The 12,906-nt window shown below is 40.3% G+C and overlaps 1 protein-coding gene across 1 annotated transcript in view; it reads right to left on the bottom strand.

The window, feature by feature from the left end:
• Positions 1 to 12,906, bottom strand: part of galnt9 (polypeptide N-acetylgalactosaminyltransferase 9) — a 146,705-nt gene that overhangs the window by 100,587 nt on the left and 33,212 nt on the right. Inside the window, exon 3 of the mRNA XM_074670057.1 lies at positions 7,191 to 7,357. Coding sequence (XP_074526158.1) covers positions 7,191 to 7,357 — 167 coding nt within the window. The remainder of the gene's footprint in view (positions 1 to 7,190; positions 7,358 to 12,906) is intronic.

The raw sequence follows: 12,906 nt of genomic DNA, 5'->3' as shown, positions 1-12,906 counted from the left end.
CCACATGCTGTCTCCCATGTGCTCCCTAACTAGCAGCATACCTGTTATTAAAAATAAGCTGCAGGATTTTCTTTGTTCCCATCCAGTCGGAGCAGCTTAAGAACACCTGTCAGTGTTGTTTTGTTGTCTGGTGGAGAGAAATGATCTCCCTCGGATAACAGAGATTTACTTCTGCAGCACTAACCACAGGCCACATTCTTCTAAAGCAGGATTTATGGACTTGTCTCAGACAGTGATACAGAAACAGGTCTGAAATTGATCGCTTTGATCGATCCCCAGCAGACTAGTGAAGTTACCTAACGGGTGAACTGCCTCGCCACAAGTAATGTGTTCATTAAATATTCAGAAAAGTTCGATGGGAGAGTAAACTGATGCTGCCTGTCTGGGCAAGAAGGAATCTCAGGACTCATTTCAAACAAGGTGCTACAGTGGACCCACAGTTTTCAGAAATTCACCTCCAACGTGTGTTTAAACAGCACTTATCCACTTTTGATGTTTTAATCTTCATAAGAAATTTATTTGAAATGATGCTTGATCTTGATTTTTACAACCAATGTACAAAAACAGTATTTGGGCTGCACTCTTGACGCAGGACTTGAGTCTTTGATCTGCTCTCAATAGTTTTTATTGTATTTCTTTACATTTATCATTGAAACATAGTGGGAAAAAAAGAAATATTGTGTCTTTGAAGGCCTTGAAGGCAAACTTAAGAAAAACAGTAGTTATTTGAAGACAGGAGTGTTAACTTGCCACACAGAGAAAAAGGCTGGAATCAAAAAGGGGTCAAGCTGGAAGGACTGTGCTTTCCTTCATTGAACGCAAGTTTTTATTTTGTTGATAAAAATTATGACCATAAATATTTAATAACCCATTTTTCCATGAAGAAGACTGACCATGAAGAGTTGTAATAATTTTCTGATAATAAAAACTATTTCGAATTTGTGTTTTGTTTTCGATGGTGAGATGTTGACAAGATGAAAGTGTTAGTGATAATCTGTCAAATTTTCAAAATCAATGATATTTTGCCCTCTCTGTGTCTACTCTGTCAAAAAAAACAGTCAGCTAAGGGGTGCAGGATTAGCTTTGATATGAACCTGCATCAAGTGTGCTGTGGGTAGAAGTTCTCAACACCCCAATGCATTTTTCTCCCGTTCATGGATGTCTTCAACCCTCAGTGCATCAGTGACGAAACCACAACCAGCTACTGGGCTGACGTCTGTTTAGTTTTTAATGTTTGCTTCTTTTGTTGTTTGTTTGTTTTGCTGCTATTAACCTTAACAGCTTCAGCTCTTTGAGTTATCCTCATTTAGGAGCTTCACCCAGGACCTTTTGAGGAACTAGGTGTATCAAGCAACTTGCCTCAGAGAAGAGGATGCCCTTGGCTTGCATGGTCCCGGGGCTGCACCGCAAACTTTCAGGCATGTCCCATGATGGGGCATGGGACCCAAGCCCAGGTTTGATCAACCCGTAGCTGGCCATCTTTGATGAGGGTGTCTAGTGTTAAAAGACCAAAACACCCTGTGGCTCAAAGGTCAAAGGGTGATGATGTGTCCCCAAAATTTAATCCCCTTTATGTCTGAGATACAGCTCCTATCTCTCTCAAAATGAAGGCAAAATTCATGTTCATAGCATCAATCAGCATGATGGACAGGTGAGCATCATGTCCCCTGGTTCATGATGGGGTTTAGATTTAGTTCTGGGGTAATCCTTCTACACCTTTAAACACCAGTGCATGAGGGGTAGAAGTTTGCTAAAGTCCAGAAACATTGGGCAGCGAGGCCTGCAAGCTGAACATCTCTGATTGGTGGCGCATACGCCATGTTTTTATTTCCCCCTCTACCCAGGCCGGTGATTCACAAGGTTTAGTTTCTTAAATGATGGTCTTCTTTGAGCTGAGTGTAAATGAACAAATGATCCTCATCAGAAAAGTACTATCAAAAGCTGTTAGAGAAAGATCAATCAACAGTCACTCTATAAGTACTAACACCGGTTGATCTCTGTCATTTTTGCACTGAAGTGGACTTTCAAAGAGCTGCAGCTTTTAACATAAGGCTTCATACATCAAAACCAGGGGTTGTCACCAGGTATCAACACCAACTCAAACATTCGGTGCAGGATTTTCAGGTTGTACAGTAACTTTTGTCTGAGCTATTTTCCTTCCCTGGCTGAATTTCAGCTCAATGTGCTGAAACTGAGAGTCACTCACTGATTTGGAGGGGAAACAACATAAAGTAGAATAACTTTACTGACTTCACAAACCTCATTGAGCCATATAAACACGATATGAAGATCAGTGTTGTATAAATAGAGCTGACTTTCTCAAAAGGTCACGATGGATCGGACAAACTCCCCACAGTATGATAATGAGTCTATTGTCAGCTCACAGGCTTTAAAATGATACAATGTATGCTTGAAGACATTCAGAGCCACTTTAAATTAATATTACGAGCTGATCCTCAGTTTATATCCTGTTTTCATTCTATGGATCATTATGTAATCAATTTGGTTGGTGGTATTTACTGCAATTGAATCCTATAGGGCTCATTAAGCCTCCCCTTGCTGCTAATATAGCTAATAACAATGAATTCCTGCCTGGCCCGACACACACAGCCAAAGCTCATCGATGGAAATGTGAATTTAGTTTCACTGGAACCGGGCTGCTGATGAACCCCTCTGCCACCAATAAATGTCAGCGTCTCTCCCAGCAAAGGGAAATGTGTGGCAGCCACCAGACAAACATGCTTCCTGTGTGTGATTCATTACACCAGGAGCGAGTGTGTCTGTGGCTTCACTCATCTCTCTGAGCCCTGTTTAAACAGGCGGGGACAGACAGAGCCATCCAGAGAAGGTCAAGCAGCCCAGTCTGCATGTTAATCATCCAACGTCCCTGCAGAGCGGCGCCCGACAAACATCTGCACAAATTACCAACACTTTTGTGAAAACAACACCTTCAAATGTTTTTAATTTGGATGTATAGCCAACATGCACAGACTAGAAACATCGCCACCTTTCTGTGTGGTGGAGTGGAGAGCTCACATCATGTCAACGATGCTTTAAAGTGAAGAAGTGACAGAGTCAGAAGTTCAATTTGTGACATCCTCTGGGTGGAGATAGCCTTATTTAAACAGCTCTGATGAGTTTCTTTGCCTGAAGTGTTACAGATTGAATCTCATGGGTTCAATTATCTGGAATGGGATGCTTGTTTTGTGGTTTAAACATCAGGAAATCAGATGGCTGTGTAATTAGTTGATAAGGGTGATGACTAATCAGAAAAATAACTTCAAAAATATAAAATTTAACTCACTTTAATAATTATTAGTCAATGCATAGCCATGCTTTTTCCCACTTTGTCGATCCTGAGCTACCCCTCATTCACTCTCTGTCAGCGCGTAAAGTTCAGATGGTGGATGTGGCAGCAGATAGCAGCGAACAGATCCAGCACAGACGGAGCATTTATTTGGAGCCATGGTTCAGGCAGCTCCGTGAATTCCTCAGGGAAATATCTAGCTGCTAAATGCTCCTCTGTTTCTGTTTTTTTTTTCAGCTACTCGTAAACTTCATCTGTCTTCTCTTCTTTGGGTTTTTAAAGAGTCTTTGCAGTACACAGCTCCCTGCTACTTCTGGAAATGATACTCATAATGGGACCTGAGAGACTGAACTGAAAGAGGAAAGCTGCAGGCAAAGAAACAAGACAATGGATTTAATGATTGTAAAACAGTGTGAGGAGCAGCAGAGGGCAGCTGCACTCAGATGATAATTGTCTGCTGGTGTATCACCATGAGCAACACCTTTGCCATTTGAGAAGTCATTAAATCGTCCGTTTATATCAAAATATTCATTATGATACCTTTAAGTACTCCATATTTATGTAATGAACAAACACCTGTGGATAAGCACTGACTTTTTTTTATAAACAATCTCTATTTCTAGACTGTTTGTGGGGGTTTTTTTTTCACTAAACATTAAACGGCTGAGCAGCTTGATCATAAATCTCACCAGTAATGACCATACCATCTTCTGTTATTGGGAATCAGGGATAACGAAAGACACCAACTTTTTGTCTTCTTGTTCCCCAGATATTCCCCCTGTTATGATTGCGAATGGCAGAACAACATGCTTAGTCTAAATTGTTAAAACATGATTTCTTCCTGAGACACTCTAATTCAATGGAAGGTAACACCAGTTTCCCACAAGTCTACTTGTGGGTCGAAGATAAGACATCAGCCGGCTTATTCTTTATAATTCACTTTAAACTTAACATTTGCTTTAGAAATAACAACAGACAAATAAAACTGGAACATCTGCTATTTAAGATATTTCTGTAGTATTCTCCTACACTCAGAGCTTTACAGCTGACTCATTTTTAAATAGAAACAAGGCAAATGTCAAAACTTTCATGATATCATCGCTTTCGACTATAAACTTTGTAATATACAGACGTACTCTTTGTGATGTCACCAATTTATTTGTGATACAGAGTTTTTGAGCCCTGCTTTGTTCAAGTTTGGATTAGGTAAAAGCTTCAGCCTCTTTATAGAGAGCAACATGGTGCTCACTTGTCAGTCAAGACAGCCATGCCCTTATATGGACAAAACTCTTGAAGTCCTTGTAAGGAGTTCCCAGGTGATCTTGAGAAAGTCTCCTTTCTAGATATATGTCTGATCATAGTCCACGACTTTAAATGAGATTATCAGCGCTAAAATAGGTGATTTCTCAGAGATGTTTCTCAGTTTCCTCATCAGGTCAGACAGCACCGGATCAATTTATGACACGTCAAAGGACCTTAAAACAACACCACGCCAGCCAGCCAAGTTTAGCATTAACTGTCAGGTAAGGATGTTGCTCGATATCCATGATTTAGTAGCTGGTCAGGCTGGTCAGTATATCTATGGCTGCTGTTATTGTATTCACACACTGAAGATCATCCTGAGATGGGCTCTGACTGCTTTTGTTACAATGTTTACCTGTTAATTACTATTTGTGAAAATACTCTGGTTGTGTATGCAGCAGTTATTGTAGCTCCTGTTTTTTTTCCTCCTGTTATTTTATAAGATCTTATTTCAGTCTAAACTTTTTATATTTTCTCTGGTGGTTCCTTAAAGCTAATGGTAAGACAGACACCTTAATGCAGATTGATTTAGCATGTGTGATCAGGTCCTTTCTTGCCCTGGCTTTGCTGTGAAGAGTTACTCACTGCTGTCACAGGCATGTGATCGATCAAAATGAAGTATTTTACACAGCAAGGTTATAACTTATAATGAAGATGTCCAGAGTTGCTCCAAGTTTCGAAAGAACTTGATTTTTAGTGAGAGTTTTTGTCGAGATGAATTTTTTAAAATCTTTAAAACCTTTGAGACTATAAATCTCTATTTGATAGAGGAGAGGTAAAATCAAACTTAATAGAATGATGTCAGAAATGATGTCGGTCTCTTCAGTGAGACACAGACTCTGTCTTCAAAAATCCATGGAAGGAATAAACTTTTGAAAGTGAAACAATGTGAAGCAGACTGATGTGATGAGGGGAGGGTTCAGTCTCCGTCCCTTTAGCTGTGTTTTTAACAGCAGGCAGTTACAGACTCAGCAGGGAGCGGTGCTGAGCCAGTGGTGACTCCTGCTCGGCCTTCTCTCAGTATGTTATTCATGCGTCCTCCTCCTCTGCCAGCCTGCAGGAGGGAGGCCTGCGTCTGCGTGCCAAGTGAAGGAGGGCCAAGTGTCTCCTGAAATCTAGCTCATTGTCCCTCCCTCCCTCTCTAAAGAGGAAAGCTTTTAGGACGTGGAGCTGTGTGTCGTCAGCTGCTGTGGGCGTCGTGGTGTAAAGGAAACTGAAGCATCTCCTCACATTGCCATGGACACAGTTGTACACAGCAGTCTAAAAACAGACAAGACAAATCCCCTCCTCTCCTCTTTTTGAAAGCTATTTTTAAACCTGGTGTTTAAGAGTCCACCCTCAGGGGCTTCCTATATCCCTTCAACTGCAACTCACAAAAGCAAACACACACAGAAACATCAGAAAAGTGTGTCGAAGCACAAAAGCACACAGACACCAGGATATGGACATCATCCACTGCTTACAAAGACTGACTCCTATGGCAGCGGTCCAACAACATCCCACTTATTCATTTGCAGATGACTCCTTAGTTAACATCCCACCAGAGGAGACAAAGAATGATTAATAGGACAACTGTCTGAGATGAATAAGCAAACCTACAGCATCAGACAATGATTTACTCTAGCTCCTGCAGGTCTCATGATTCAAAGCCTGAGAAATGTACCATCATGTAGCAGGAAGGGAACACCCAGGAGAAAGAGTGATCAGCCTTCTACAGTGATCTCAGTCACGTCTGATGTCAAAGGGAGCCTCTACACTGACAGAAGTGATTTTGGGCCCTTATCATTATTAGGCATTCTTTTAGAGTAGACTATACCTACATTTAATTCAACGTAAAGTTTATTCATAATAGCCAGTAAACACAAAGTAAACAGTCTGTGTATAAACTTGTTAAAAATAGACTGAGTTAACTGCGTGATCGGACTGGATTTGCTGTAGCTTTCACTGAAAACAGGATATGCGCATGTGTCACTGAACGTCATCTAACATCTGAGGCAAGTTAGAATTGATGCTGCACCTCCACAGAGACAGAGGATAGATGTGACCTCACAGCCAGTGAAATGTTTTTGATAAATCTTTTACCGTTTAGTATAAACATCAGTTTTTATGCTGGTGCTAAGCTATTCCCAGAATGCATTTCAGTCATGTAATAACTAAGTGTATCTAAAGTTAAAAATAGTTCGTTTTGCAAATGTTTTGTCTCACGGTTGGTCTTGTGCCACTGACTCACTAATAAATAAAATTGGGTAAGAATATCAGTTATGTGTGTGAAGGACAGCAGTCCAATGTTTTACTGTGCACAGTATTATCCTGCCAAATACTTCTAGTGATTATTTACTCCAAGGGATCTAACAACTAATGAAACATTAATCTTAGTTTTATCAGTGGGCTTTATGTGAAAGATCTAGCAAAGATTACATGTATACAATACTTTGACCTTATGTGATAAAACCACATTATTTCATCACTTAAAGCTGAGTTTTAGCATGATTATTTGTGTCAGTGTACTGAATGACACAGTGGATAAAAACAGTCTAAAAACACCAAGAGAGTAACACTGTCATCCTGTTCAAGGTCTTACCACTGTCACTGTTGTCGTCCACCAGGATGATCTCCTTCAGCAGGTGCCCCGGTGTGTGGTTGACCACGCTGTGGACGGAGCGCAGGATCACAGACAGAGCCTCGTTCACAAAGATGAAGACCACGGAGATCTGAGGAAGGTCCTCTGGGTACGTCAGCTGCTTACACCTGTGAAGAGATTTTCAGCCTGTGTTAAAACTGACGTATTTGTTTGTATAAGTAGATGTCTTTTCATGCATACAAGCCAAATGGACTGACTAGATGTTTACACTTTTCATCCTGCTTGCCAAGAAATGGATTTAAAGACTGAAGCTACTTTTATACAGTCTGATAAAAATCTAAAACAAGGAAGCAGTGTTTGTCCGTGTTTCCTCGCTGCTGTTGCCAAATGTTGTTTGTTGTTTGTTCATGCTGGGTGACTATAAAAAGAATGAAGAGTACGGTCTGACCTGCTCTTTTTATTAGTGCCAAAGATATCTATTGATACACTTTGTTTCAGCAAGAAATAAAAACTGACCCACTAACATATTTCATTCTTTTCTTTGCGATGATGACTCTCACAGACAGCACATAACCTATTGGCTAACAAAGCCTACACAAGTTTGGCTTTTACTACTGCTCTGAGGGTTACAGCAACACCACCCAGATGCATTTCTCCTTCTCTCTTCAGTCACAGAGTTTATTTTGGACTGCCATATACTGAACAGACCTATGAATAATCCATATTTAAACATGGTGGTCGACAGCATTGAGAAAGTTACTTCATGGGTGTATCCGTTAAAAACATAAGCCTTTTTAATGCAATTCCCAGACATCAATACATCAAGCCATTTACTGATTGTCACCTACACTCCTGTTTTGAGCTCTCACCTTTTTGCCTCTCTGTCTGCCTCAAGCAATAATTATGAAATGAACATTAAAGGAATCATACTACACTCTGACAGTGCTGAAAAGGGAGAATGGGACAGACCAACAAAACAAAAGTGGATAAGGGTCTAGACTAAGTTAAGGAGGAAAATAAGACACTGGACAGTAGACCATGTTGATACTCTGTATAACTATGAGATCTACCAGTGTGTTGGATAAAGTGCAGTCTGAAGTCTGTTAGCAGAAAAAAAAAGTGACAGTTTGTCATTTTGGTTTGTTTTTTTTTTTTTGTTGCTGTTTGTTGTTTGTTTTTTCTTCTTTAGCTGTTTTTGACTTTGCCACTGAACTTAACTCCTTTTTGGTAAAATGTGGTCCCCGTCTTATTATGCAGCATCGTTTGGGTTAAAAATCCATGCAGTGGTCACTTTGTTTTGAAGTTTTTGACAAACAACACACAGGCCTTAAAAAACGGGTCGTAGTGCAGTTTTTTGAAACATGGTGAATAATAAAAGGGGTTAATCCTGACGTCCCTGTTGCTGGCAGATAGAAGCTATCATGGGTAACATCAATGCTTTTCCTAGCTACATGCTAATTACTCCTTATTACGGCAGGAAGCCTGAGGCAAGGGTATTTCCCAGACTTACGTTAGTGCGACATCAGTCCAAATATTAAGCTAACTCAGCTTAACACTTAAGTTAGCTTAGCATTTCACCTGAATGTAGGGGCTAACATCAGCTCTGGCTCTGAAAAAAGGAAACAAAGAGCAATGACAATCCACCTGGCTGTGAACAGCAGGAACTATTAGCACAGGTTCAAGATGTAGGAGGTGAAAGAGGGAGTTTTTAAACAACATGCAGGCCATCAGGTCATTAGAGCACTGGGTTACCTTCCAGGCTTACAAGCAGTGTGAGTAAGTTGGAGGTTCAGGCAGCGGGACCAAGAAGTGACTCTGACACCCATTAACCGTTGGCACATGGACCTGTTGGCCCTCAAGTGTAGAAGTAAATGAAAAGCTCATTGCTCTTTCTGCTTTAGCCTCAGGAAAGAGGACAAACTTCTTACTGAAAGCGCAGCAGGGTTGAAGACCCTTGACCATAAGAACTTCAAGTTAAAGGTAATCCCCATTCCCTTGTTGTAATATTTCCCCTTGGGTCGCCATGTTCATATAGTTGCCCTGATTTTCTGTCTTTATGCTAAACTAAACTAGGCTGCAGCCTCAATGTCTTCAGAAAAATCACTTGTTTTTGAGAGCAACTGGCCCCTTAAAGGTCACAATGTTAAACCCCAAAAGGTAAAGCGGTAACATGTTGTCCTAAACTTCCTTACACTGGAGTTTTGTCTTCTGTGAAATTTGAATAAAAACATTCAACATCACATTTCAACTGTGCATGCCTTATATCCCTTTCCAAAAAACAACTAGATGTACCCTGAATAACTTTTTCTTTACTTCAAAAATCCAAGACAAAAAAATCTCCCTTCTAAGAAATCATAGACAGGATCACATCTGTTTGAAGATGAAGATCCAGCTCCCAGACCTGGAATCCTGCTGCTGTATAGCCTCCATACTTAAACTGTATGTAGAGCTAAAAGTAGGCTCCATCTCTCAGAGGCACAGCTCTAAGTATTCATTCATGACTCAGTTTGACGGGTTCATGACCAGGTAACAGCTGCTCACACACACTGTACTCTTCGCTGTGAGGTTTAGTCTTTTATGAATGTTCATGACTCTCATGAGTACTCCAGTCATGTGTTTACAGATTTAAACCTGGAGGTAAAATCATATCCAGGTGGATCAGGTACCTGGATGTGCTAGCTAAAGTAGTGTTGTTTGTAGAAACTTGGATTTGGGCCATGAAGACGTCTTTTCTAAGTTTGTGATCTTTGCCTGCTGTGTTTTCAGCTGGGGATGGGTCGATGTCAGGCTCACAGCGTCTGTGATGCTGTACACCTGCTTCAGGCTGAATGCTAAGTGCTTGAGTATCACAATGCTTCTTTCATGTCATATCTTACATGTTCACATTCTAGGTACACAGTGTTAGATATTTACTGGTTACAGTACAGCTGAGACTGAGGAAGTTATGTATTTGACACTATCTGAGATTTTGAGGCAATACTAAAGCCAGGAGATTGTTCATATCATTTAAAGCAAGGAAAACCAACAAGAAGTGTTGTAATTCTCAGCTGGTAGGCAGGAACACGGACTGTATATGCATGCAAATTTGTTTCTGATACAGAGTTTTGAAGCCTATCAACTACATGGTGTCCACCTGTCAGTCAAATCAGACATTTCCTTACATGGGCAAAACTTGTAAGTTTAATTTCTTCAAAAATGACAAGTTAAAAAGAAGTCCACCCCCCCTACAGCATGAGTCTTTAGAGGAATGAGCTATTCAGACCCAAACCGTTTCTGAACCAGGCTGGAAATGTGTTTATTTTGCTGGAAAGATCAGCGTTGTGCTGCCAGCCTTAAGGGGACACTTCATGAACTGGTTTTTCACACTTCTACATTGCTTCATACTTTTTGACCAGAGGCTGCAGCTTGGTCAGAGCGTCAAAGTGTTTTCAATTTAACTCTCTAGCTACATACAAGGAGGGCAGGTATTATTATATTTGTGACAGCACAATAGCCCTCATATCTCAATCTTGCTTGGGAACCGGTGCAGATTTGGGTGTAGAAGAGAGCTTACCATAACGTTCACGTGAGATTTATAAAATTTGCATCCCTGGACCAATCATGGTGTAAGTCTGATAAGGTATTACTGAATCTACTTGCTAAAAACAACCCAAATTTAACACACTCCTAAATATTCATGGTTACGCTGGCCTAACCCATGGAATTCAGACAAAGCAGGACACATCAGGAAAGAAAAGAGACTTCTCTGTCCTTGAGATTGACACCATCATAGCAAAAGAGGTAGAGAGAAATGAAGCTATGATGTTTGCCAGTGTTACATTGGTCATGCCAGTTACACCAAGCAGTGTAGATCAGATCAGTACAGCTGGCTCAGAAGGGGTTGGCTTTATAAAGTTTGAGCCTGTTTAAATTTTTTGCATATTAGGACCTTTTTTTAAAAAAGGATAAAAATAAATAAAATCAAAACTTTGATTGTGTCCATTTCCAAAATTAGCCAAAAAACTTTTTTTTCTGTCTGATTTCTTGACACTCAGACCACCCTTATCTTCAACTGAGAGCACCCCACTATGTGTCGCTTGTGTGGAATCACGCATGGGTGGACTGGAGGGTTGTGGTCATTTATTCCATGAACAGATATAAGTGGAACAGAAATCTTGGTGGTAAATCCTGTGATCAATACAGCTTCCTTATACAGTGGTCGGTAGGTGCAAGATGATTTGCAAACGCCACAACACAGTGGAAGTTAAAACAGGTCAACTTTGGCGGATCCTCAACAGACCATTATCTAAACAGACACAGAAAAGTCGTAAAAGTAGTAAAACATTTTTTTGTTTGTTTGTTTGTTTTTACTTCAGCTATGATTATTATAGTTATAAAGCTAACGTTATGGCAAAACTGATTAATATAGACACATTTTACATAAATATTCTAGAAATATAAATACCACAAAGGAAAAATAATTTAGTATTATAATCTCATAATTCTCTGCCACAGATGGGTTTCCCTAGCAGCACTGTGCTCCCCTCTGACACGAAACTTGCATACATGAACTCAGATCTGACGTGGGATTTGAGTGCATCCTCCACCCACTATCAGATATATAAATGTCAATCTGTGAGTAGATATGAGCATACACCGATTTTAGGGTTGTATGCTTGTTGAGTAATGAGGACCAAAGTAAGCAGATTCTGAACAGAGCATCAGGCTGAGTGTTATCAGACAGAGGTGAATTACAAAGACTGGGTGGTCTTATTTCACATTGAGAAGATACAGGGATACTCTGGACAGTCAAGTATATGGACAAAAATACTACAAAAGTGTTTTTATATATATATGTGTATATATATATATGTCCCCTTTAAACAGATCTCTTCAGTCCCCTGAAGGTAGAGACAGCTAAAATACAGAAAACAAGAACACTAGTCCTCCTCTTTTATCTCCATCTCTCAGCATATTGCGCTTCCTCCAACCACCTCATCTCACAACTCTTCACTTCCTCTTGATCTCGTACAAATTCCCATGGTAATGGCAACAACGACTGTCTCCTGATGTTACCTCTGACACCCAGTTTTTCACTACCATGCCATTTAAAAATAAATAAATAAATAATAAAAATAACTGCAACATGCAAAGAAATAGGAAGAATAATAAGAACATTTCCTTGGTCTGTTTTCTCTCACACACTCTGCTTTAACGACTCCGTAATCAGAAGTCAGTCAAACTTTGGCTGTCATTTCCAGAAAAGTGCAGAGCTTCTCTCAGACATGCTGTTGCTTTCAAGTCAACAAAAACAGAGGGACTTAAGTAGAAAGTAGCACTTGCAGCTCTAACCACACACGCTCACACACTCTCACACACACATGGAGGGCTGAAATCATGTGCATCTTTCCACGCTGCTCCAATTATGCTCCGCAGGCAACAGCTGACAAACACTTTTCACTCTCCTCTGCTTTGTTTCTGCGTGTTTTCACATTTCTTATTCAGCAGTGCTGACTCATTATGTCGGGATAATGAGGAGGCTATTGTAATTGTTGTGGCTGAATTATTTACAACACATTTGGGCTGTTACGAAACACTTGTAGTGTTGTTCTGAGCGAGAATATCAAATTGACATGAATCAGCTGGAGTGTAAACAAATCTATGCGCTTCAGAAAGTGCTGCCGAGCCCCTGAAGTCTTTTACTCAACATCAAAGCAAATTAGTGATGAAGACGGCG

Source organism: Halichoeres trimaculatus, unplaced genomic scaffold (genome assembly GCF_033239565.1).
Source record: "Halichoeres trimaculatus isolate MK-OKI-2021-1 unplaced genomic scaffold, fHalTri1.1 fHalTri1_scaffold_5, whole genome shotgun sequence".
Taxonomy (NCBI): Eukaryota; Metazoa; Chordata; class Actinopteri; order Labriformes; family Labridae; genus Halichoeres; species Halichoeres trimaculatus.
The sequence above is the reverse complement of the archived record's forward strand: the minus strand, read 5'-3'. Positions and strand labels throughout refer to the sequence as shown.